Here is a 25,000-nt window from a genome sequence, read left to right as displayed (position 1 = left end):
ACACGGCAGGTGATCACCTCATTTATTTCGTGGAGTGATCCCCATGAGCGTGGCGCGACTGGTACGCATTGCCCGTGGGGAAAAAGCGGGTCGATAGCTGCTCTCCTATCGTTGGAGCATGATCTAGACGATCGAGTGTCGCGGACCCCCGAGGATCCGACAGTATTGCGTGCTTTTGTGAGTGGCTCTCAGCCGGCCGGATGGTACTCGACGTCCTCCGGCGCAGAGCAGGCGGGCGGCGGGGACTCGCACCCAGTCGTCGAGGCGCGGCTCGCTCCGGCTGGTGCGAGAGGAGCCGCCGGCGGGCGAGCGGCGGGGACTCGCACCCAGTCGTGGAGGCGTGGCTCGCTCCGGTTGATGCCGGAGGAGCCTGCCGGCGGACGAGCGGCGGGGCCCGCACCCTGTCGTCGAGGCGCGGCTCGCTCTAGTTTGGGGTGGGCCGCCGGCGGGCGAGCGGCGGGGACGCGCACCCAGTCATCGAGGCGCGGCCTCGCTCCGGCTGGTGCGGGATGGGCCGCCGGCGGGCGAGCAGAGGGGGTGGGGGTGTGCGGTGACCAATGTCGAGCTCGGCGGGTCGCTGGCTGGCGTGACCGTTCAGACGCTGCGGTGGGCCGACCGCCGCCCCCAGCCAGAGCTGATCAAGCGAGAAACGCCCATCTCAGGACTGATGAAGCGCCGAATGTTTATGTTGTCACCGTCGTAAAATGCAGTGTGCCCGACTGCTGAGCTGCCTCGGCGTGCACGCGGCGTCGGTCCCGAAGCTCGCGCGCCGTCAGGCGGCCCGGTGTTCGCGCGGCGCCGCGCTGGGGGCGGCCTCGCCCGTGTTGCCGAGCCGGACGGCGTCAGCGGCGGGCGCGGGCTGCCGTCTGGTGCGACGACGTGGCCGGTGACTCAGGCACCGGCTGTGCAGGATCGCCGCCGCCGCCGCCGACCGGCCGCCGGCCGGCCGGCCCAATGAAAACAGAGCCCCGAATCAACACGCGGTGCGGCAGCCGCTCGGTGCACACCCGACACCGCCGGCGGCGGCACTCGCGGGGCACGCGGCGCCGCGCCGGGTCCGCGACTCGCGCGTCACCGCGCTCCGCCCGCGGCTGGCCGCGTTCGGCGCCCCCCGCAGGGCGCTCGCGCTCCCTGGACTTGGTCGTCGCTCACTCTTCACCGCACCTCGCGACGAGCGCGGCTGTAATTTACGACGCTCTGCGCGGTCGGTGTTTATTGCGTGCGGATGCTCGGTTGCCGGGGCGCTCTTTACTGGCGCCGATCCATCACTGCCCGCGGCTCATCGGTCACTGCTGCGGTGACTCCAGGGGCGCTGATCGCCGGACGCGGACCGGGGTTCAGCTGTCGGCGTTCACTGTCCGCCGGTCACCGCTGAGCTGTCGCTTATCAGTGTTCACCTGCGGGATTGCGGGTATCTTTTAGTGGAGGGTTGTGTTGAGGGTGGCTCACCATTGGAACTATCAGTCGTTCAAAGAGCCGCTTCCTGTCGGTGCTATGAGCACGTTTTAAGTGTTGCTTTTCAGCCCGCGCTGGGGCTTGAAATGTTTACGCTGGATTAGAGGCCAAATGTTGGTTCCCGTACCAGGGCGCGCGAGTTCTTCAGTGAGCATTACTGAAGATACAAATCAGCATCAGTGGGATATGTTAGATTAAACTTGCTGGGGCTATGTAAAACATGCATGCTTATTTGTTTGATTTTTTGCACAGGTTTATTTGGCACATTTCGTGGGCATCAAACGATAACGTAGTCTACAAGGGGCCGTGCAAATCTGTGATGCCTCCCTACCATTGATAATTTCTTCGGTACGTCTTCTAACCACATCTGACGTTGCCGTCAGTTCGCTGGCCTCAGATGCCTCTGACTGATCTGGTCACCATCTCGGAGGTTTCCGTCAGAATTGTGACCACTTTTGACGCGCTCGGAGGTTCTCCAAGCCCCTTATATGTGTGTTCATTCCCTTGATACATGCCATGTCAGGTCTGATAACCGCCTTGATGTCTCTATTAATCCTGCCGACCCGAAATGTTGTTGTCAGGTCTGGTGACTGCCTCAAGTGTTTCCGCCAGATCTTCAGATTTCCTCGGAAGTCTCCGGTAGACAGGCTGTTGTTGACCATTTCAAACGTCTCTGTCAAATTTCACGGCCACCCCAGACATCTTGGCCAGGTCTTATGATCACCTCAGACATCTCAGCCAGATCTGGTGATCACCCATACATCTCCGCCAGCTCTTTAGACCACTCTGGACGTCTCCGCCAGATCTGTTGACTACCCTAGATGTCTCCGCCAGATCTGATGACCACCCCAGACGTCTCCGCCAGATCTGGTGACCACCCCAGACGTCTCCGCCAGATCTGATGACCACCCCAGATGTCCCTGCCAGATATCTGGTGACAGGCTGTACCTTGCCCGGCAGGTCGGTGGTGGACGCCACGGACGTGCAGCTGAACATGCGGGTCGGCATCCACTCGGGCCGCGTGCTCTGTGGCGTCCTCGGCCTGCGCAAGTGGCAGTACGACGTCTGGTCCAACGATGTCACGCTGGCCAACAACATGGAGGCCGGAGGCGAGCCCGGGTATGTACGGCGGCGCCTTGTTTCAGGAGACGTTTGCCAGTTTGCACTAAACGCGGAGTCAGTCGGGCGGGCGGTGCTGGTGCTCCCGTGCACCGCTGCAGCTCGGCCGGGGCGTCAAGCCCTGTCTGGATTTGAGTCACGGCGACTGCGTCCGCGTCTGTGGGCTGGGGCAGCTCCGTTGCCACCGGAAGTTTGGGGCATTGTGTTAGCGCTGCCTCCCGGGCGGCGCCTGGGCGGGCCGGAGCGACCGCCGCTCGCTTCTACATCAAGAGGCGGCGCCGTTTGAAGAGAGCGGCAACCGTTCGCCGCCGGGCGTGCCGCCTGCCAACTCCGGCTTGGCAAGTGGTCCCGGCGATTATTACGGCTTTTTGCTGAGAGGAGAAAGAGATGCGTCTTCGCGTACGCACTGCGGGCTACAGCTGAGCTTCAGTGGCGTTGCCTAGAGGACAAGGCGAGGCTGTGGATGCCAAGGCTCCGAGACGGACAGACAGTGCTGTGTGGGGCGCTGCGGGCTGCACCAGTATAGTGTCGCTCGCGGCCGTGTTTCTCTCTCTCTCTCTCTCTCTCTCTCTCTCTCTCTCTCTCTCTCTCTCTCTCTCTCTCTCTCTCTCTCTCTCTCTCTCTCTCTCTCTCTCTCTCTCTCTCTCTCTCTCTCTCTCTCTCTCTCTCTCTCTCTCTCGCTCTCGCTCTCGCTCTCGCTCTCGGCTCTCGGCTCTCGGCTCTCGGCTCTCGGCTCTCGGCTCTCGGCTCTCGGCTCTCGGCTCTCGGCTCTCGGCTCTCGGCTCTCGGCTCTCGGCTCTCGGCTCTCGGCTCTCGGCTCTCGGCTCTCGGCTCTCGGCTCTCGGCTCTCGGCTCTCGGCTCTCGGCTCTCTCTCTCTCTCTCTCTCTCTCTCTCTCTCTCTCTCTCTCTCTCTCTCTCTCTCTCTCTCTCTCTCTCTCTCTCTCTCTCTCTCTCTCTTTCCTATCTCTCTTTCTTTCTCTCTCGCTCTGTCGCCCTCTCGCTCTTTATAACTGGTGGCCACCATCTGTGCTCGATGCTGATTGAAATTGACGACGAGGCTTGGCCGCGCAGTCCAAACGGCGTCTGGAACAGTGTTTGGGCTCCGGAGAGTTTTTATCAGCAAAGTAGCAAAGTGACGTCTCTTTAGGAAAGTCATTTGGAGATGTCGTAAAGCTCTGAATGCAGTCGGGGAAGTTTATTTTGTGCTGGATCCATAACTGTTGGATGGCGAACTGACGGGCGTCGAGCGAATTGGTGCTGCGACGAAACTTGCGGCACAAACATCCTCCGCACGTGTTGTGCCCGTTTCTGATGGGCTTCTACCTAGCAAGTTTAGTCTTTGTTCAAGACAGGTGGATGGCAAGGGCTTCCACCCAGGAAGTTAAGTCTTTGTTCAAGACAGGTAGATGGCAAGGGCCTCTACCTAGCGAGTTTAGTATTTGTTCGAGACGGGTGGATGGCAAAAAAGCTTTGAACCGGGTTGGTCCAGTTTCATCTCACGCCAAAATGTGGGGGAAGATGCGATGCTCTGTTCGCCTCGCACCGTCTATGCACGAACAGCTCACTCATGCACGAGCTGCTCACTCGCAACTAACGGCTCTCACTGTAGGCCAACAATCTGCGTCCGTCGTTGGCTGGTCCCGACGGCTGGGAGTTTCCCGGAGGCCGTGTGCTGTCGGCCGCGGACCTGGTGCGCTGGCCAGCTGACGGGCCGTCCGAACCCAGAACCCTGCCCGTGCCCGCCGGCCGGCACGCGCCCTAATCGCGGCTGCAGCCCCGTAACTCGTGCGGGTGGCGCGCGTGACCACCGTGCCGTGCCGGGCTTTCACGTGTCTGCTTTGACCCGTCGGACAGCGTGGCCGGTTGAGACGTGATGGAGGACATGCGACTTGAAGGGCTGCTGTGTGGACGGGATTGTCGCGATGCATGTGCGGGCGGTCGTGGTCAGGGCCAGGAGGCTGCCGTACGCTGGCGCAGACGAGACCGTATGCACTCGCCATCAGCCGCCGCCAGTCGAACAGAGACCTGGAATGTAGCACCGCTAGCAGGACAAAGGCTCAGATTATCGGAACGTTGTGTCGCCAGTGGGGCAAACTCCGGTATGTCGTGCCGTCAGTAGGGCAGGCGTCTAGAACGTCGCTACTCAGTCGTCTGGGATATTGTGCTGTCACGAGGGCAGACGTCTGGAATATTGTGCCGTCAGTAGGGCGAGTGTCTGGGATATCGTGCCATCAGTAGGGTTAGTGTCTGGGATGTCGTGCCGTCACTAGGATAGACGTCTGGAATACCGTGCCGTCAGTAGGGCGAGTGTCTGGGATATATTGCCGTCACTAGGGCAGGCGTCCGGAATATCGTGCCGTTAGTAGGGCGAGCGTCTGGGATATCGTTCTGTCACGAGGGCAGACGTCTGGAATATCGTGCCGTCAGTAGGGCGAGTGTCTGGGATATCGTGCCGTCACTAGAGCAGACACTTAGAACATTATGCCGTCAGTGGGACAAACGCTTTGGGTAGCGCACGTTCAGTAGGCCGGGTGTCGGGCGCGCAACGCCGCCAGTGGCGGAAGGCCCGACGTGTGCCGACGAAGCGGGCCGTCGAGTGCGGCCTGCCGCTCGGCTGGCACGGGACCGGGCCGCTCTGACCAGACACTCCGCCCTGCCGGCAGGCGGGTGCACATCACGCAGGCGACGCTGGACGCGCTGCACGACGAGTACCAGGTGGAGCCGGCCGACGGACACCTGCGCAACCAGTACCTGCGCGACGCCGGCGCGCGCTCCTTCTTCATCGTGCCGCCGCCGCGCCGGCGGAAGGTGGGTGCGGTGCCGGCGGACGTTGGCGGGGCGGGGCAGTGAGTCCCGCGCTCAGCCGGGCAGCCCCGGGCCGGCGAGTGTAGCGGCCGGCGCCGACTGGAAGACGGACGCCGGTGCGCCATGGGCTGGTGTCATGTGTCGTGCGCTTATTGGAAGCACGTACAACGCTGGCCGGCCGCCAATGGACGCGGCTCGGTTGAGTGTGACGCGGTGGGGTCGCCCTGGTACATGACGAGCGCGCCTATATCTATAATTCGGTCACGGGCGGTGTGATCACACGTAGCGCTGCATGTTGATCGTGTGGTGTTGTTTCGTCGGAGTGGGGCCGCGGTGTGACTGTGAGTCATGTTATATGGCCGGAGTGCTGTCGGGGTATGGCTCTGAGCCGTGTTGTGTGGTCGGAGTGGGGCCGTGGTGTGGCTGTGAGCCGTGTCGTGTGGCCGGAGTGGGGCCGTGATGTGGCTGTGAGCCGTGCTGTGTGGTCGGAGTGAGCCCGTGGTGTGACTGTTAGCCGTGTTGTGTGGCCGGAGTGCTGTCGAGGTATGGCTGTGAGCCGTGTTGTGTGGCCGGAGTAGGGCCGTGGCGTGGCTGTGAACCGTGTTGTGTGGCTGAAGTGAGGCCGTGGCGTGGCTGTGAGCCGTGTTGTGTGGCCGGAGTGGGGCCGTGGCGTGGCTGTGAGGCGTGTTGTGTGGCCGGAGTGAGGCCGTGGCGTGACTGTGAGCCGTGTTGTGTGGCCGGAGTGGGGCCGTGGCGTGGCTGTGAGTCATGTTGTATGGCCGGAGTGCTGTCGAGGTATGGCTGTGAGCCGTGTTGTGTGGCCGGAGTGGGGCCGTGGCATGGCTGTGAGCCGTGTTGTGTGGCCGGAGTGGGGCCGTGGTGTGGCTGTTAGCCGCGTTGTGTGGTCGGAGTGGGCCCGTGGTGTGGCTGTTAGCCGTATTGTGTGGCCGGAGTGGGGCCGTTGCGTGGCTGTGAGCCGTGTTGCGTGGTCGGAGTGGGGCCGTGGCGTGGCTGTGAGCCGTGTTGCGTGGTCGGAGTGGTGCCGTGACGTGGCTGTGAGCCGTGTTGCGTGGTCGGAGTGGGGCCGTGGCGTGGCTGTGAGCCGTGTTGCGTGGTCGGAGTGGTGCCGTGACGTGGCTGTGAGCCGTGTTGTGTGGTCGGAGTGGAGCCGTAGTGTGGCTGTGAGCCGTGTTGCGTGGTCGGAGTGGGGCCGTGTGCGGTTGTGAGCCGGGCTATGTCAGCTGTGGCGCCGTGGCCTGACTGTGGCACGTGGGCGCGGCGGAATGCCCTGCGTTTGTGTACCCGCTGTCAGCTTGGCTTCGTCAGATCGGCCCAGCCGGTCAGTCTGGCCTGGTCAGTCAGCCGGTCAGCCTGGCACAGACACGTGTTCCCGGGGCTCAGATGCCGCGGCGCACCTCCGGCGCTCCGGCCTGCACGCCGAACGCGCCTGGCGTTGTGACGTCACACCTGTCACGGCCCGCTCGCTGCCGGCGGCCCGCCGAGCCGGTCGCGGCCGCCGGCACCGGGCCGCGGGCCCGCCTGAACCCGGAGGTCGGCCGGCGTAACCTGAGAGCGGCGCCGGGGCCGGCGGCGGGCCCGCGGCCTGACTCACCTGGGGGCGTCGATGCACCAGCCTTCCCCGAGCAGCCGCGGCCAGCCGCAGGTGCCCCTCACTGTGGGCCGCGCCTGACCGCTGCGGCCCCAGGACACGCTCAGGCCGGCGAGCGGAGGCCCCCCACCCCCACCCCCGCCCCCGCTCCCGCCCCCGCCCCCGCCCCCGCCCCGTCCTCGTCAGCTGTGCTCCGTGTCCGTGGTGACCGCTGACCAGCCAAACCTTCCAGACGTTGCTGTTCAACACGCTACAGGTGCGCTCCGCCATCGGCTCCACGCAGCGGCGCAAGCTCTCCTTCAAGAACGTCTCGAACGTGGTGGTGCAGCTGCTGCACTCCATCAAGTACTCGGTGGAAGTGCCGTTTTCAAACATGACGATGCCGCCGACCGATGCCAGTAAACAGAACAGCGTGCTCAAAAAGGTGAGTGCCGGTCGCAGTATTCATCTCTCATTCCAAATAAGGTTTGGAGCTTTTGAATGTTAAGGTTGCCAGACTGATGCCCGTGTGCATACGCTTGATTGGAACTGCCGTTTTTGTTGCCAGATCCACGGAAATACGCGACTGGGCGCCAGAAATAAAGCTAGCGTCAGAGGCTGTGTATGGTGCAATCGGTGTGTTATGATTAGGTCATATATACAGCGGGTTAGATCAGCCCCCGGAAAGGCTGCCAACTCTGGGGTAAGATCAGATAGTGGAGCAATCACAGTGACGAGGTGAAGTGGGATGTGTGGTTAGTAATATGTTAATGTTAGCTAACTGTTTACGCGGGATCACTCCAGTCTCCGTGGTAGCACAGGGTCTTAGTCAGGTCGCTTTCAGAACCAAACGACATCCAGGAAGGGCGCGATCTATGAACGAGGGCTATTCCCGCACACTACGCCGAGCGATCGATGACGATAATTTTGCGTCTGCAAACAGATACGTGTCAAAACCCCGAACCATAAGGCATCTACTGGCTCACCATTAGGCCATTCTCCCAACGACTGTTATACTCCGTTGGCTCTAGCGGCCGGCCAGCCGAGTGTCGGCACCGCAAACGCCCTCGCGTCTTTATTTCACCATCGTGCGCCCAGGTGTCGGCATCATCACCCAGGTGTCATCGCCCAGTTCGAGACAGCGCGAACGCCCGGTGTGTTTGCGTGTCTGTGAGGCGGGCTCGGGTCGGCCGTGACCCTGGGGCGGCCATGGCCCTGAGGCGCCCATGGCCCTGGGCGGCCATGGCCCCGGAGCAGCCATGACCTCGCCCCGTGCGGTTGTGCGGGGCGTCACTGGGCCGCATGGGTCCCGCCTCCCCGGCCGGCCCCCCACAGGTGGGTCGTGTCACTCAAGGGCGGCGTTTTAAGGCGGCTCCACTGACGCTAACGTCGGCGCCTGCGGCGAGGGAGCGGGACGACGCGACGACGTGGGCCACTAATGCCCCCGGGGACAGGGGGGAGGGGCATCGCTGGCGCGCCGCCAGCGGCTGCCAAACGGCTAATGCCGCCATTCTGGGCTGGCGGACGGGCGGCCGCCGGCCTGGCCGGGCCGAAGCGCTGCATAAACATACGGACGGCGGCGGCGGCGGCGGCGGAGCACGTGAGGCTCGGCGGCCGGCCGACCGGACCCCGGCGGCGGCGCGGCCCCGCCGTACAGCCACCACCCTCACCTGCCGGGGAGGAGCTGGTCCACTGCTCGGCCAGCGAGCTCCGTCGCTGTCGACCGGCTGACGCTGGGGTTGGGACACTGTCCAGCTGCTCGGGCAGGGCGGCCCGACACTGCCGCAGTGCAGGCGCCTGGGCGGCGCTCTCGCAGGCGTCGCTGGTCGGCTCTGGCGCTTGCCAACACCGACGTCGATCGCGTGTGCTGACCTGTGTCGTCAGTGATGACCTTGAGGTCAGATGGTGTCCGTGGAAACAAGAATGGGCGTGTCCCGAAAGCAGCCGTACAAGTATTTCGAATGTCTGCACTGGCTGCTGTCCAGTCAGCGGGGCCTAGAGACGATGCTATACATGTGATTCATTGGCGCTGGGTGCGAGAGGCAGTTGGTGCGCGCTATGTGACCCGACCGTTATGGAAGGACCAGCTGGCACCGAGCCGGGGGGCGAGCTCGTGCGGGCGATGATGTCATAACGTTTACGATACGAAACGGAAAGTGATTGCTCCGAAGTCCCTGCCCGCTGGACGGGCGGAGCAGGCATTTTTAATTAGATAAAGATATATTAAAGATATTAATAAATAAAGGTATCATATGCCGATAAAAAGCAAAATGCTACCCGTTCACCCGGAAGCACGCGGTTTTGAACGGTCGAACCCGCAGTGTAAGAGAGTATCTCCGTAACCTGTGTCCTGAGCTCCGTGCTCTGGACATAGGTTTGACTTGGGGCGGAGTGGGAGTCTTCTCCGGAGTCGACCGAATTTTAGTCGACTTTGAGTCGATCTTATCGGACGGGGACGGCGGTGGTATAATGTTTAGGGTGCTCGGACCTGCTCTGGACCCGCCGGCCTTGGGTTCGATCCCTGCCACGCCACCACCGCATCTTGCATATGACATTTTAAAGAGGCGTCCCCTCTCGAAATGACTGGTAGTGAGTGAGACGTAGATACGCAATCATGATTATTCCCAACATAACACTATAATTGATATATTAACATTATAAATCATATATCACATGACACTACATTATAAATTTCCGATCTAATGGAATATGGGTTGTTGCGATCACCGATAAATTATTCAAATGGAAATGAAAGTATTAATCGTTATACTTCAGGGCCTTCTGTGTCGTACACGTTGAGTTGAAGATGTACTGCTCCCTTAGAAAGCAAATATATGTTCTACGCCGGCTTTAAAGTATTCCATGGGCCGGTTCGTTTGGTAGACTCATGCCAACGGAGTCAGCTTTGTCTGTTGGGATTGAAATGGACAGAAAGTTGTACTGAATTCCTCACAGTCGGAATTGGTGCCAACCACATGCCTCGCGAGCCAAAATCTGAAATCGATTCCACTAGTGCGAAACCAAGCATACAGTCTGTCACACTTTCCGCTTAGCCGGTCGCGGGATTATGACGGTATCGGGTTTGGATGGAGTCGCTTGGCTATTATTTTGCGGCAACTGAAGTACTTTTCTTCAGACAACGATTAACGTTACGTATATCCTTTGCCACGCCGAAGCTCGATTCATGAACGACTTCGCTGAAGGCTGCTCAGACCCACGGTGGCGGTGTCTTTTGCCTCGTTCCGCGACACCCCACGCAGGGCGGGGTTCAAAGAGCTGAACCTAGGCCGAAGAGCCGCAGCAGCAGCAACCGTCCCCCGGCTGAAGCGTAGGCGGCGGTTGCCCGTCTTACACCAATCTGATCAGCCAGGTGTGGTGACCTGTGGCTGATGACCGATGACCGATGCCCGACGGCGGATGACCAGTGTGCGACGGCTTGTGACCAGTGTGCGATGACGGATGACCAGTGTGCGATGGCCGTTGAACAGTGCGCGATGACCGATGACGGATGCCCAGTGTGTGATGACCTCTCTTCTGACCCGCTGGGTGTTGTGACCGGTGACCGATGATTGATGACGGGTGGCCGATGACCGATGACCGATGAACAGTGTGCGATGACCGATGGCCCATGACTAGTGGGCGATGACCTCTCGTCTGACCCGCCAGGTATGGTAACCGGTGACCGATGACCAGTGACCAGTGGGCGATGACCTCTCGTCTGACCCGCCGGGTGTGGTGACCGGTGACCAATGTGCGATGACCTCTCGTCGAACCCACCTCATGTGGTTCGTTGGCCGGTGGCCGCCCTCTGGTCTGACCCGCCGTGTGCGGTCGGGTGACCGGTGACCCCTGCCTGACCCGCCGTCCGTCCCGCCGCAGCACAAGATGGCGGAGCGGTTCCGGAGGCCGTTCCAGAAGCGGCACTCGTCGCTGCCGCACCAGCCCACCAACCGGGTCAACAAGTACCTGGCGCAGGCGATCGACGCACGCAGTGTCGACCGCGAGAAGTCCAACCACGTGAACGTGGTCAGCCTCTGCTTCCGCAATAAGGATAAGGAGCAGCAGGTGCGGCGGGCGGAGCGGAGATTGGTGGAGGGTCGGTGGTCACAGTGGCGTCGGTGGCGATGTTGAAAGGCAGGACAGTTGGGACCGGAGTGGCAGTGGAGCGTTGTGAGAGGTGACGGTAACAGTCAGATCGGAGGCAGGAGCGGGTGGTCGGGGTATGGGGTATGAGGGTAGTTGGGATCGGAGTGGCGGTGGAGCGTTGTGAGAGGTAACGGTGACGGTCAGATCGGAGGCAGGAGCGGGTGGTCGGGGTATGGGGTATGAGAGACGTAGTGGAAGCCGTATGTGAGACTGGGTGGGCTTGTCGGAAACTTTGGTTGGCGTGGACGGCACACCGTGGGGAATGGAACGTACAGTGCCGCCGGCCGGCCGAATCTGAACCGCCACGATGTATCAGACCACTGGCCGGACGTCCCGTCCGGCATGCCCCCTCCCCCCCCCGCCCCGCCCCTCTGTGGGCAGCCCGTGATCTGACAGTGGTCCGCTCCCGTCTCCGCCGGCAGTACAACTATGAGCAAGACGTAGGCTTCAGCGCCTCGCTGGCCATGTCGCTGCTGCTGCTGATGTTCCTGGGCGGCGTGCAGGCGGTGGTGCTGCCGCGCACGCTCATCTTGCTGCTGCTCTTCCTCACCGCCTTCGTCTGGATCGCCGTCGTGCTCATGTTGCTGCTGGCCGTCCGCCTCAGGTGAGACGGCGGCCTCTCCGGAGCCCGGTCCCGACGGCCGCGCTCGGCAGCGGCGCGTCGGCGCCCTGCTGACGGTGTGCAGCCAGTGCCCCGCGGCGGCTGTGGGACGTGCCGTTCTGCTGACGGCGAACACACGCTACCGGGGGCCGTGCTGAGCTCGGGCGAGGTGTTGCGTGAGCCCTGTGCTGCTCTGACGGCTGCCGTCCGCCCTCAGGGTCATCGTGTGGGATCTCAGCCGCAGCTTTCTGCTCCGCCTCGCCGTCACCGTCTTCTCCGTGGTGCTCATCTACGCTGTGGCGCAGGTCAATGTGGTACGTCCCGGCCACGACCCCCGTGACCCGGCAGTCGGCCCGGCTTCGCCCGCAGGGGTCTCATTATTCGTTCGTGTGACGGCTTTTATGGTCGTCTCGTCGGTCTCTTCGTACACGGCTCGGGATTGGCCGCTTTGGCTGACATATCCGCTTAAGCTTGTCCCGCAAATCGAGCTGAATTGCTTGCTGTTTGGTGTGTGCTTTGTTCGGTGTATCTTTTGTTCAACGGTGTAAAACGTCGCCTCCGTTCGGCCCCGGCAATACACGGCGTCGTGCGATGCGGTCTCCCGGTTCAAGTACGCGTCCAACTTGTGGGTGCGTGGCCCTGTACGCCGCTCTCCGCAGTCTGCGTTCGGCTGCCCGGCTGTGTGTCCGTGTGGCCGCTGTCCGCTGTCCGCTCTCCGCAGCCCGCCGCTCGGCTGCCCGGCGGTGTGCCCGTGTGGCCGCTGTCCACAGTCCGCCGCCCGCCGCTCGGCTGCCCGGCGTGTGCCCGTGTGGCCGCTGTCCACAGTCCGCCGCCCGCCGTTCGACTGCCCGGCTGTGTGCCCGTGTGTCCGCTGTGCACAGCCCGCCGCCCGCCGTTCGACTGCCCGGCTGTGTGCCCGTGTGTCCGCTGTCCGCTCTCCGCCGCCCGCCGCTCGGCTGCCCGGCTGTGTGCCCGTGTGTCCGCTGTCCGCAGTCCGCCGCCCGCCGTTCGACTGCCCGGCTGTGTGCCCGTGTGTCCGCTGTCCGCTGTCCGCCGCCGCTTCCGCTGCCCTGCGCCGATATCGGAGCCTGCGGGCGGGCGGTGCAGCCGTGTCTGCGCTGACCTCTGGTGACGCTCTGTTCGCCCGTGCCCGGCAGTTCACGTGCCTGACGGAGTCGCTGGACGCGTGCTCGTCGCCGGAGCTGTGGGCGGTGGCGGACGTGACGCACCGCGCCTGTCCGCTGCCGCAGTACGTCGTGCTCAGCTGCGTCCTCAGCTATCTGGCCGTCACCGTGTTCCTGCGCCTGCCCATCCTCGTCAAGACGCTCGTGCTGTTCGCCATGACGGTCGTCTACGTCATGTACATCTACCTGAGCCACGCGCCGCTCTTCCTCTGCTACGACCGCCGCATGGGGTGAGGGACCGCGCGACCGGCGGCGCTGCCCGGCCCCGCCGCCGCTGGGGTGAGCCGGCCAGCGGAGAGGGGCGACCTGGCCGGCCAATCACGTCTGTCACCGTTAGTCTGTTTATGACGTCGTTTAATGGGTTTGGTCATTAGCGTCGCGCGAAACGCGGCCTCATAGTGACGTTGCGTCTCGCCAAGTGGCCGGTCAGAAATCGAACATCGAACCTTTCCATTGTGAGGCTCGGGTTCGTGTCGCCGCGTCACAACAGTGCCCGCTGGCGAATGTGTTGGACGGACGAAAGGCTGCACATGCCGGCGCCATGCTGATGCAAGCTGGCAGCCACTGTCCGGGCCTGCTTGTTTGGATTGGCCGGGATCTGCCCGGAGAACGTTGCATCGGAAGAATGTAGAGTGTTTCAAAGCTAACCGCTGATCTGGGACGCCCGCCCGTTGTGATCGCGGCGATGGATGTGGAGTCATTGTTTGGATTGCAGACTGGCGTCGACCACGCATATGCATGTGCTCTTTGTGGCGTGTGGTGAGGCAGTTTTGAGGCGTCCTCGGCGGCTGCTCAGTGCGGTGCCCGCCAGTGACCTCTGTGACCCTTCTGTGAGACGGCGGCTGTATGTGGTGACCTGTGACCTGTGTGTCAGGTGGCCGGTACCGCTGCAGCTGCTCAGCGTGGTCCAGATTGTGTTGTTCCTGCTGGCCGTCGTGATCCACGGCCGCCAGATGGAGTGGACGGCCCGGCTCGACTTCCTCTGGCAGTGTCAGGTGGGTGTCCGCCGCCTGAGGGCTCGGGCAGTGTCAGATGGGGTGGACGGCCCGGCTCGACTTCCTCTGGCAGTGTCAGGTGGGTGTCCGCCGCCTGCGGGCTCGGGCAGTGTCAGATGGAGTGGGCGGCCCGGCTCGACTTCCTCTGGCAGTGTCAGGTGGGTGTCCGCCGCCTGCGGGCTCGGGCAGTGTCAGATGGAGTGGACGGCCCGGCTCGACTTCCTCTGGCAGTGTCAGGTGGGTGTCCGCCGCCTGCGGGCTCGGGCAGTGTCAGATGGAGTGGGCGGCCCGGCTGGACTTCCTCTGGCAGTGTCAGGTGGGTGTCCGCCGCCTGCGGGCTCGGGCAGTGTCAGATGGAGTGGGCGGCCCGGCTCGACTTCCTCTGGCAGTGTCAGGTGGGTGTCCGCCGCCTGCGGGCCCGGTATACATCAGGCTTGTCCCGTGCCGACTCTGGGTGACGTCGAGCGAGCATCGCGGCCGCTGAGCGGCTGTATCCAGCCTAGAGGCCTGTCTAGACGGTCAACAACTCCAGATCTAGACGTGTTTTGAGTGATTCTGGATATTTCTGTTGATGCTCTTCAACTGTCCACTTTGCGGCTGTCTAGCTGAGTTCTCCACGAACGGCCCGTCCAAATTGTGTGCAGCGGGACGATCCAAGTGTGCGGTTTTTGGACGGGTCTTTGCTACGGCTTAATTCAGCCCTAAGAAGCGTGCGACTCAACCCCAGTCGCGACCTGACCTGGCCATCCCACTGTTCAGTTCTATTTAACAGTGGCTCGACCGGAAGTAGTCCGACCCGACCATCCAACCTGTCTTCGCCGTTCGATGAAAACTACGACTGCCCGCTAAACCGCCCGGCCAACTCTCCTCCACATCTGGCCGAACCCATTTTCATTCAGCGCCGGCCTCGTCCGCTGGGTGGGCTGATTTGTTCTGATCGATTCGCCCGATTTGTCCACACTGTGATGCTAATGAGCGGGCGCGAGACGAGAGTGGCGCGGCCGCCTCAGAACCGCCGCCGGCGCCGGCCGTGCCGGGGCCAGCGGCGTCCGACCGGCGCGCACCAGTGGGGTCCTGAGTCGCGCTCGAGCCGGCGGGCCCGGTGTCCGGCGCGAGCGCCGGGCGGCCGCCGCCGGCCCGTCCGCTCTCCCCCATAACGCCTTAGAGCGGGTGTGGGCTGCAGGCGCCCGGTGGGCGATTGAGATTCAGCCTATTCAGCGGAACAGACGGCCTCCGGACCGCCGGAGCTGGTCCGTGTCGGCGTGCGCGGCCCGGCTCCGTCTCGACGGGAGGTGACGTCATAGTGTGACGTTACCCGCAGGCGATCGAGGAGAAGCAGGACATGGAGGCGCTGCAGCACTCCAACAAGCGGATCCTCTTCAATCTGCTGCCGGCCCACGTCGCCACCCACTTCCTCGACAACCAGTTCAGGAACAATATGGTGAGGGCAGTCAGCGATGGTGAAGATTGTAAGGGCTTTTGCAGTGATAGTGGATGGGCCCTTCTAAGCGACCAGCGGCAACGAAATTTTGCGTGGTGTGTCAATTGGTTTTGGTGATCTGGGCTTCGGCCCGGTGGTGTCTGATGTTTTTTTGTGTACTTTTTCCGTTTTTTGTGCTCTGCTTACAGCTAGGGAAATTCAACCGCATGGGACTTAGCAGAGGCAATTCCAAAAACCCGATCTCTTGGATATTGTTTCCGTGAAATCGTTTTTTTTTGTAAGATATTTATGGTACACTTTTTCGGCTCTGTGGAACACGAAAACTAAATCTCATTTTATTTAGGTTTCATAACCAACAAATTCGTTTTAGAAACACACTCAAATGCTCCGCTAAATGCACTTAAGCTTACCTAACGCCGTGTAAAACGTAGCTTCGAAAGCTAATAAGGACAACTTGGATAAGCCATAAGGTTTTGAGGCCTTTGCATGCAGTACAATCTGAGAAAGAAAAATGTTGGATGGCCCCGTTATGGGAATTCTCCTTTACGGAAACCAACGGCCGTGTGAAATCAAGCACATCGCCGGCATGGGACTCGCTGCTTGGCCATGCTCTCTGGCTACTAACGCTATTAACCAACTGATATTTGTGTAACCCCTCACGCGTGTTTTCCTAGAGCGCTTATCAAGAGGCAAAACTCTGTGTCGTAGGTATTTCCCAACTGCAAGAGACAGGTAATTGGAGCATAAATATGTAGGCAAGCTTTCCCTATCCATGCATACCACTTGGCATTTTTACATAGCTGGAGCGCTCGACTTCTTACGCCGTGCGAGATAGAGCCGTCAGAGCATTGTTCCCTTGTTTTTCCGGAGCTGGTCTGACGCGTAACGGGCGTCGGCAATGCGCCCGCCGTATATTGCAGGAGATACCGCACAGTCGCTTGTTCGCTCTTCAGTAATGCCAATTGCGCCCACTCAACTCGGTGACCCGATCTATATATATATATATATATATATATATATATATATATATATATATATATATATATATATATATATATATATATATATATATATATTGCTGGCATGCAGATCTGTAAAACGTTCTGTTTTTTATCCTTAACGGCAGATTTCAAATGTGCAGGACACAGAGACGTCCCCAAAGTGTCTTGCCTAAGTTTGTCTCTGGAGTTCAGTTAACCATTTAAAATTTAATGACCCGTTAAATTTATTGAAACCGGTTCACGTGTACGTAAACTACATGCATAACTGTCTGCCCGGTGAGGTATGCAAGTGGGCATTTGTTGGGGCTCCGTCGAACGTGCAGTCCACCCGCCGCTCTACCCAACAGCCGCGCTGCCCACCAGCCGCGCTGCCCAACAGCCGCGCTGCCCATCAGCCGCGCTGCCCACTAGCCGCGCTGCCCACCAGCCGCGCTGCCCACTAGCCGCGTTGCCCATCAGCCGCTGCCCAACAGCCACGCTGCCCACCAGCCGCGCTGCCCACTAGCCGCGTTGCCCGCCAGCCGCTGCCCACCAGCCGCTGCCCACTAGCCGCGTTGCCCATCAGCCGCTGCCCGCTGGCCGCGCTGCCCACTAGCCGCGTTGCCCACCAGCCGCGCTGCCCACCAGCCGCGCTGCCCACCAGCCGCTGCCGCTCACCTCAGCCCCGCGCGTCGATCTAAAGGCCGCCGCCCGCCTGGTGCCGTCCTGACGGGCCATCACTCCCGTAGCCGGCGCGTCCGGCCGTGCGTTAGAGCGTCCGAATTTCGCGGTTCGTCGCACTCCCAATCAGAAAGTGCGGACGAACGAGACAGGGCCGATACGCTGGCGTAGGCGGCCGAGGCCCGAGGCAGAGGCCGGGTCAGACAGGCTCACCACACGATCGGCGGATTCCCTGTGGGACCTGGCCGGGAGAGAGGTGGCGCTGGATTATTGACGCAGGGAGCGCTGTTGTTTCCGACTGCATGACACTTGGGCGAAGGAGGTTCATGCTTGAAATGGACGCTCACAATTCATGCTGACCAATCAGACCACCATCCTCATCTTCAGACATGGTGGAAACCTCCAACACTGTTGCCTGGGTCTGGGCCTGTCACACACGCACTCTTTAAGAGGTCTAATGTTAAAGTCCCCCTCCCTCGGCACGTGACGTGACTGACCCGCATGAATCCGTGCTGTCGTGGCCGGTGTCGGTGTCCGACTAACGCGGCCCGCGCGGCACTGGCGCTCAGTCGGCCCATCCTCAGGAGCTGTACCACCAGAGCTACGCGCGCATCGGCGTCATGTTCGGCTCCATCACCAACTTCCACGAGTTCTACTCGGAGCTGGACGGCAATAACCAGGGCGTCGAGTGCCTCCGGCTGCTCAACGAGATCATCGCCGACTTCGACGAGGTGCGGCGTCGTAGGTTAGAAGTGTTCATGTTGTGAAAATATAATGTGTGAACCGCCTTGGGCGGCATTCGTGGTATCCTACACCTACCGTTCGTAGCTGCTGCACTATGACTCCGTTTTCTTGTCCCGCGACAGCAGTTAACACCTGCTGTGTCGTGCCTGACTCCGCCCTCGGCATCACGCGCCAGCTTTGGTCAGCGATAAGGGCCGGGCTGGCTTCGTTGTCGCCGTGGCGCAGCAACCCCCGCCGTCTGACGAGCTGTCGCGGCGGTCACTGGGCACGACCGTCACGTGACATACGCCGCCAGCTGCTGGACGAGGACCGGTTCCGGACGGTCGACAAGATCAAGACGATCGGCTCGACGTACATGGCGGCCGTGGGTCTGATCCCCGACCAGAGGATCCTGGACGACGACGCCAGCGCCCTCTACTACATGTCGGTGCTGGCAGAGCTCGCCTTCGCCTTCCGCGAGCGGCTGCACAGCATCAACGAGAACTCGTACAACAACTTCATGCTGAGGATAGGTGCGGTCGGCCTCCGTGGTGGTGTAAAACGCCGCGGAGGGGTGACGGGAGCGGGGTGATGGACTTGGTGGATGTCTTAAAGATCCCCAGCATGGTGGTTTTCACGACGGGACGTCAGCGGCGCGGCGTAAACGGATGTAAGCCGGCGCTTGCACGGCGATTCGAGGTGGCGGACTTATTTGGACGCGAGCTGGAACGACCGTCGGGTTCCACATCGTGCGCTTCAGTGGGCGGCAGAACGCTGACAGATTGAGTCAGTGTGGAGATGGTTGACCAGTCCTTCGCCTCTATCGCACTGACGGCGTTTTCCTGGGTTCAGTAACCAATCGAGGTTTTGCCAGTGTTTCGCCGCGTCTTGTGTGGTGTTCGTGATGTAAGTTTGTTCGGTTGGTGCCCGGTAGTGCTGCTGGTGTATGGGTCGGCCGATCTGCCGAGATCGCCTGCCGCGCAGCGGCTGCGTCAGCTCTTCAGTGAGGCTTCGACCTCATCATCCTCATTACGCTATCAACATGGCAAAGCAGGACGCCTCGTTGGTGATTTTAAAGTTCGCAACCCCTGTGAACTTGTCAATGTCCCCCGTCACGTTTCGCCTGCGCGCCCCGACGGCGGGCGGCGCGACGGCGGCGCCCTCTGAGCTCTGCCTGCGCTCCAGGCATGAACATCGGCCCGGTGGTGGCCGGCGTAATCGGCGCTCGGAAACCCCAGTACGACATCTGGGGCAACACCGTCAACGTGGCCAGCCGCATGGACTCGACCGGCCTGCCCAACCACATCCAGGTCAGAGGCACCGGTCGGCCTGACCACATCCAGAGTCTGCCCAACCACATCCAGGTCAAATCCGCCAGTCTGCCCAACCACATCCGTGTCAGGTCCACCAGTGTGCCTGACCACATCCAGAGTCTGCCCAATCACATCCAGGTCAAATCCGCCAGTCCGCCCAGCCACATCCAGGTCAAGTGCAGACCACATCAGCCTGCCCAACCCCTTTCAGACCAGTCTGCAGTGGCCACCTTCGGGTCAGACTTCCCGTCTGGTCAGTCATTCAGGTCAGACGGTGCTACACACCTCGACCTCGTACCGGTTAGACTCTTCAGTGACATGGTGGCCGTCAACGGCTTTCCCACCAAGCGTCGTCTGTACGGCAGGAATTGATCACAGTTCACCGGTCGCTGCCGGCGTCCTGACGCTCGGCCGGTTCTCCTCAGTGAGTCCGGCTCCTCGCAGCCGGCGCCTTCGCCCCGCCGCGTCCACCGACCGCCGGCCGTCTGCCCCTGCCGACAGGTGACGGAGGAGCTGTACCAGATCCTGAGCCGCGGCCCGTACGAGTTCCAGTGTCGCGGCAAAGTGCGCGTCAAGGGCAAGGGCCAGATGACCACGTACTTCCTCACCGACCGTAAACAGCTGACCACCATGCGGATCGACGAGCTCAGTCAGCCGCAGAACCGCGCCATGGGTGAGAGGCCGCTTCCGTGCAGCGCGGTTGGGCCCGTGGTGGGAACAGACGCCCGGTGAGAGGCGTGCGGCGGTGAGCGCCGCTCGACCGTCGGGATCCTCGTCCTTCGAGGATTCAGACACGCTTTATGTCTGAGTGACGTTTGTAAACGATGGTTTTGCGTTTCGTTAAAGTAAATTGTGCTTCCTCCACTTGTCATGAAGAGGAAGCGCAGTTTGGTGTCTGCATACGCTCCCGTCTGTCCCCAAGCGCTGTATGCTATTTGGATGGTGTCACCTGTGGTAGCCGCTCCCTCGGTCACCCGACGGCTGCCGTCCGTATGGACGCGTCAGTGACGACTCCCGGCTGAGTGATGCCCCGGTGACGACTCTGCCCGAGCGCGCCCCCGCTGACGGCCCGCCCGCGCGCCCGGCAGTGGCGGCGCAGCTGGGCGGCGCGGCGGCGGCCGTCTCGCCGCTGTACGGCGGCGTGGCCACGCCGCTGGCGCTGGTGCGGCCGGTGCTGGCGCGGCCGGCGGCGCCGCTGGGCCGGCTCAGCCCGGCGCCGGAGCAGGTGCCGCTGCGGCCGCTGCGGCAGCGCCACGGCTCGGAGGAGGCGGCGCCGCGCCTCACGCCGCCCCGCGTCTTCATGCCGCCCCGCCAGCCCGATGACCTGCACCGGCTGCCCGAGCGCAGCGTCTACGCGCCGCCCTGGGCCCGACAGAGGTGGGCTGGAGGGACGGGCCGGGTGCCGGCGGCCGGGTGCCCACGGCTGGTCGGCGTCGTGAAGAAGTGTGTCGGCACGGTGCGCTTTGCGTGGTGTGGTGTCAGTCGGAGAACTGGCGCCGGTGTGGTTTTGTTGGCGCTCTCGGATTTCATCAGCTTAATGCAGGCGTGTTTTCGCACCAGCTTGCCGAAAGGGCTATATTGTGGGTTTTGTTGAATTTAAGGCAGCGAAAGAGCAGAGTAGGAGGAAGCTTTTAGCAACATCGGAAATATTTTGGACCGTTATATTATATCCAAACGGAAGGGATGGCTGTATGTTCCCTTAAACGCGCCCCTCAGATTATCTCAGCGGAGTAGCAGGGTTCCGTTGCCCCCATTACCGAATTAGCATGAAGGTTGCTGCCCGGGAGGCCGGCGAAGGGAGATTGTGAACGACCATCATAAGTCTGATGTGTGCTGCGTGCTGTCGGCTGGGCCCAGTGTTGTGGCCTGGTGGTGTCGCTGCAGCCCGGCTGCCCGAGCGAGCCGCTGTGTCACCTGCCGGTGGTGAGATGCTGAGTGTGTGCCGTGTGCGGCAGGGTGCCGGAGCGGGAGGAGGCGCCTCCGGCTGTGCCTCCGCACGGTCCGCCGCTGGCCATGGTGGCGCCGCCGCGCAGCTGCCCGCTGGTGATGGCGGTGCCGCCGCACGGCTCGCCCCTGGCCATGGCCGGCCCGCCGCGCTCCTCGCCGCTGGTGATGGCAGGCGCCGCTGCTGCGCCACTCGGAGGAGGCGGCCGTGCGCAGCCACCTGCGGCTGCAGCGGCCGCGCAGCGAGGAGAGTCTGCAGCCGCCGGCCAGCGCCGAGCTGTACGCGGCGCGCATCGCCTCGTCGGCCGACGAGCTCAGCTCGCTCAACCGCTCGCCGTCCGTCTCATCGTCGGACGAGAGCTACTCGCGCACTGACTTCTCGCGGACGGACGCCGAGTCGCCGTCGCCGCCGCCGCCGCGCGTGCCCTCATTCACCGAGCAACTGCGCATGCTGAGTCTGCCGGGCGGCGACGAGCCGCCGCCGGGCCTGGCCGAGCTCGGCCGGCTGGACGACCCCGAGGACGAGCCGGCGGACGAGGCGCCGCGGCCGGCCGAGGGCGGCGGCGACGCGGCGCGGACTGACAGTGAGGGTGACGTGCCCGACGAGCTGCCGGACAGCGCGCGCAGCTCCGACGGCGAGCCGCCCTGCAAGAAGCGCTCGCTGTCGCGCAACGAGGGTGCCGAAATGGGCCGGCTGGTGGCGCGCGGCGGACCGTTGCCTCTGGAGGCGGCGCGTGCCGTCTCGGACAGCGGCGCCGGCCCGTCGGCGGCGGCCGCGCCGTCTCGGCCAGCGGCGCGTGCCGCCAAGAAGTCCCACCTGCCCCGCTTCGTCGGCTCCCGAGCGACGCCCAGCGGCAGGTACGGACACGTCAGCCTCGCGGAGCGGCCGGCAGAGGCGCCGGCTGCGGCCCGCTCGCCGACCGACGGCGCCAGCCCCGGCCCGGTCCTGCCCAGTCCCCGTAAATCCCCGGTGAAGGCGCGTGCTAACCAGGCAACCGGTGGCGAGGCGTCCACGCAGGGCCGCTGTAACACCGACACGTACACGAAGGCGCCGCTGGAGGCGCTGCAGGCGGCCGCCCGGCGCCAGCAGGAGGCGCTGCTGGCCTCGCTGGCCGGCGGCGACGGCGGCGCCGGCTCACGGCTGCTGCTCCGAGTTCCGCCCAGCCGCATCCCGCAGCGCGCGCGGCGCGCCCCCAGCCACAGGTAACCGGCCGCCCGGCTGACCTGGGACCGACCTCGGACGCCTTCGACGCCGGCAGCGCCGCTTTCCTGTCTAACCGGGCCGCACAGGCCGCTAACACACGTCGGGACGAGGGAGTGCCGCTGCCGTGAGCATCTTGCGACGCATGGCATGCCGCCGCGCTCAGCCCACTAACCACCGGCCCGCTGCGCCGCCCCGCGCCTTCCCGCTCTGTCTCGGGCTGCGACGCGTGCTGCCTCGGCTCCGTCGCCGGCACGCGAGCTCGTGAGCGTGCTGCCGGTCGACGCTGACGAATGCCGGCCGGCCGGCCCGAGTGCCGACTCAGCCGGGCGCCTCGGCTAGCGCGGCCGGACGCGGCGCCGGACCTCCGCCCGCTGTGGGGCGCGTGCCGCATCGACCGCGCCCCGCTCGAGGGCCGGCCGGGGATGGCCCAGTGTGGACTCACCGCACGCAGCTGACTGGCTGTAGGTCGGAGCCCTCGAGATGTGCTGATGTCGTGGACGCCGGTGGAGCAGGCTTCTGAAGGGATCGCACTGGAGCTGATATGCCTGTCGTTGGTTTCTCCGCCCGTGAGCATTTTGGCGCGGTTTCGTTCAACGGCCGTATAATCTGGATTTGTGCCTTCACTCCGTTTGATCGAGTCACCCCGTCCCTGACCGTACAGCACATGGAGTTTTAACGCGAATGCCGTTTTTATATTCTAAACGGCACTGTAAATTCTTAGCGTAATCCCATCGCGAGTAAACGCGAAGCTCACAGGCTTACTCATTTCCAAAGGAGTTGATTTATTTTGTGACATGGTGTGGCATAATCTGATTGATGTTGAAATTGGTGCATTTTTGCAGAGTGTTCGTTAGTTTAGGAATATCGATAACTATCTGCAAAATGCATTTCACGATCATTAAAATGACGCGTCACTTAAGATATTCACTGTCGTGTTGTTGGCTATTCGTGATTGTTTTTGATGAATGTGTGTGACTAAATTTATATTTTTACTCATTGAAACTAGTTCATTTCATCCTGACTCCATCAAAGCGTTCAATTTCAGCGTCGATTCCGACCTTGCCTGGAATCTGGCCAAGTCCCGCGCGAATGAAATGGCACAACTACCCTGTCTTGGTATTTAGTATCTTCTCTGACTGTCTGCACCAATATCACTCTGGCTGCTCGTCCGCGAGGAAATACCGCCATTACGGCTGGCGGAGGGCGTGGTCCCGCCCCCGTCGTGCCCTGCCGTCTGGTCTGACCGACACCCTTCGGAATTCACCCCGCCTCTCCGGGACGCGGCGTTCTCGTGACTGGCCGCTCCGAACTGTCGTCAGACGCCGGAAGCGGCGCGATAAAGCCACCCCGGCCGGCAATCAGCCGGACCGCGAGCGGGCGGGCTCGTGCCGCTGGAGGACCGCACGGCCGGCGCAGCTAACCGGCCGCCGTGTGTCCGCCAGGCCGGCGGTGCTGCCGGGGCCGGGCGAGGGCGCGGCGGCGGAGGTGGCGGCGCCGGCGCCGCCGCCGCCGCGACCGGAGGCGGCGGCGCCCGCTGCCGAGGCCGCCGACGCCTCGCCGCCGGCCGGGCTGCACGACCAGATCCAGATGGAGCTCTTTGAGGAGGAGGAGAAGCTGCTCATGGCCGAGTCCGAGCGACAGGTGAGACGCGCGGCGGACGGGGGAACCCGCAAGACTGCAGGACGACGCGGAGTTCCCCCTGCGTGGCTTATCCCTTAAAACACGTGTCATTTGGCTCGTGAAGTTCATGAGAACGCTTCGCTCGAGATGGCACGATTCCTGTAATAAGAAGCTCATTTTTAGTAGAATATACGAGTTGCAGCTCTACAACTCAGAGGTAACCGTAGGCACGCTCCCAACAAATATCCAGCCACCTGTGGTGCTCGCCGCGTCACCAAGTGGTCCTCGTGGCTCCCTGACGACACCAGCCCGTCCTGCCCACGATGTGCCTAAACTGTTCGAGATCTTCCTCCGAACTGCTGACCTTGACTCGCCCCTCAGCCGCGCCGTCCGGGCCCAGGACCCGGCGCAGGTCAAAATTCCGGTTACGCATCTACACGTCGTGCCGTGACACATTGTAGCAAAGCAGCCGAGGAAGACTGTGCCGTCCCAGACGACACGACGATGTGTCGCAGATGCGCCGGAAAAGGGAGCGTCAAAAAGTGATCGTTCGAGTTTCAGGTCTCGGTCGGAAGTGTAAGTTAGCACCGCCACGCCGTGGGCGATTGGACATGCGTCATCGGCCAAAGCCCGGTCGATGTCGCCAGAGGGAGCCGTTGTTCAAAGATCGGTCTGCGCCGCCGGAGGAGCCCGGTGGCATCAGCGGATCGCTGGTGTCAGATCTGCCGACGGAGCGCGCGACAGGACAAACCCGCTGAAGGGGCTCGCCTGAGGAGCGAAAGAAAACATGATCGCACGGCTGATGATGCAACTAATGGATGGTGTGATGATGCTGCTGATAGATGCTGGACTTTTATGCGGTCATTAGTCACCGATCTCATCTATCCCGACACAGAAATAGATAAGTATTATTGTTTCGTTTGTATTTTGCTCTGAACATGAACAGGCAGGAGTGATTGCACCGATGGAAGAGGCGTCGGAAATCAGCCAATGGCACAATCATGTTCGACTTTTAAGAGGGGTTGTGGTGACGCGCAGGATATTTTTGGCAGCTCTCCTTTTTGTGTAGCGATGCTGAATGGAAGGCGACGAAAATCTCGCGCTTGTACGTCTGGAGCGACGTCTCGAAAGCATTGGTGACCAATCGCGAGATTGCAGACACGCGCCCAGCCGACGACGCGCGTTCGCTTTGAGAGTCCT

General features: G+C 62.2%; 1 protein-coding gene across 1 annotated transcript in view; it reads left to right on the top strand.

The window, feature by feature from the left end:
- The window catches only part of LOC119109966 (Ca(2+)/calmodulin-responsive adenylate cyclase), a 44,419-nt gene extending 20,168 nt beyond the window's left edge, over positions 1-24,251 (top strand). Inside the window, exons 7-24 of the mRNA XM_037233712.1 lie at positions 2,416-2,574; positions 5,239-5,383; positions 7,222-7,413; positions 10,848-11,033; positions 11,537-11,718; positions 11,933-12,029; positions 12,873-13,129; positions 13,774-13,894; positions 15,216-15,335; positions 17,581-17,727; positions 18,036-18,252; positions 18,905-19,029; positions 19,534-19,705; positions 20,121-20,173; positions 20,348-20,488; positions 21,191-22,045; positions 23,762-23,821; positions 24,201-24,251. Coding sequence (XP_037089607.1) covers positions 2,416-2,574; positions 5,239-5,383; positions 7,222-7,413; positions 10,848-11,033; positions 11,537-11,718; positions 11,933-12,029; positions 12,873-13,129; positions 13,774-13,894; positions 15,216-15,335; positions 17,581-17,727; positions 18,036-18,252; positions 18,905-19,029; positions 19,534-19,705; positions 20,121-20,173; positions 20,348-20,488; positions 21,191-22,045; positions 23,762-23,821; positions 24,201-24,251 — 3,280 coding nt within the window. The remainder of the gene's footprint in view (positions 1-2,415; positions 2,575-5,238; positions 5,384-7,221; positions 7,414-10,847; positions 11,034-11,536; positions 11,719-11,932; positions 12,030-12,872; positions 13,130-13,773; positions 13,895-15,215; positions 15,336-17,580; positions 17,728-18,035; positions 18,253-18,904; positions 19,030-19,533; positions 19,706-20,120; positions 20,174-20,347; positions 20,489-21,190; positions 22,046-23,761; positions 23,822-24,200) is intronic.
- The last annotated feature ends 749 nt before the right edge of the window (positions 24,252-25,000 follow it).

Source organism: Pollicipes pollicipes, unplaced genomic scaffold (genome assembly GCF_011947565.3).
Source record: "Pollicipes pollicipes isolate AB1234 unplaced genomic scaffold, Ppol_2.1 Scaffold_7231;HRSCAF=8579_pilon_pilon_pilon, whole genome shotgun sequence".
NCBI lineage: Eukaryota > Metazoa > Arthropoda > Thecostraca > Pollicipedomorpha > Pollicipedidae > Pollicipes > Pollicipes pollicipes.
Note: the sequence above shows the minus strand (reverse complement) of the source record. Positions and strands in the feature narration are given on the sequence as shown.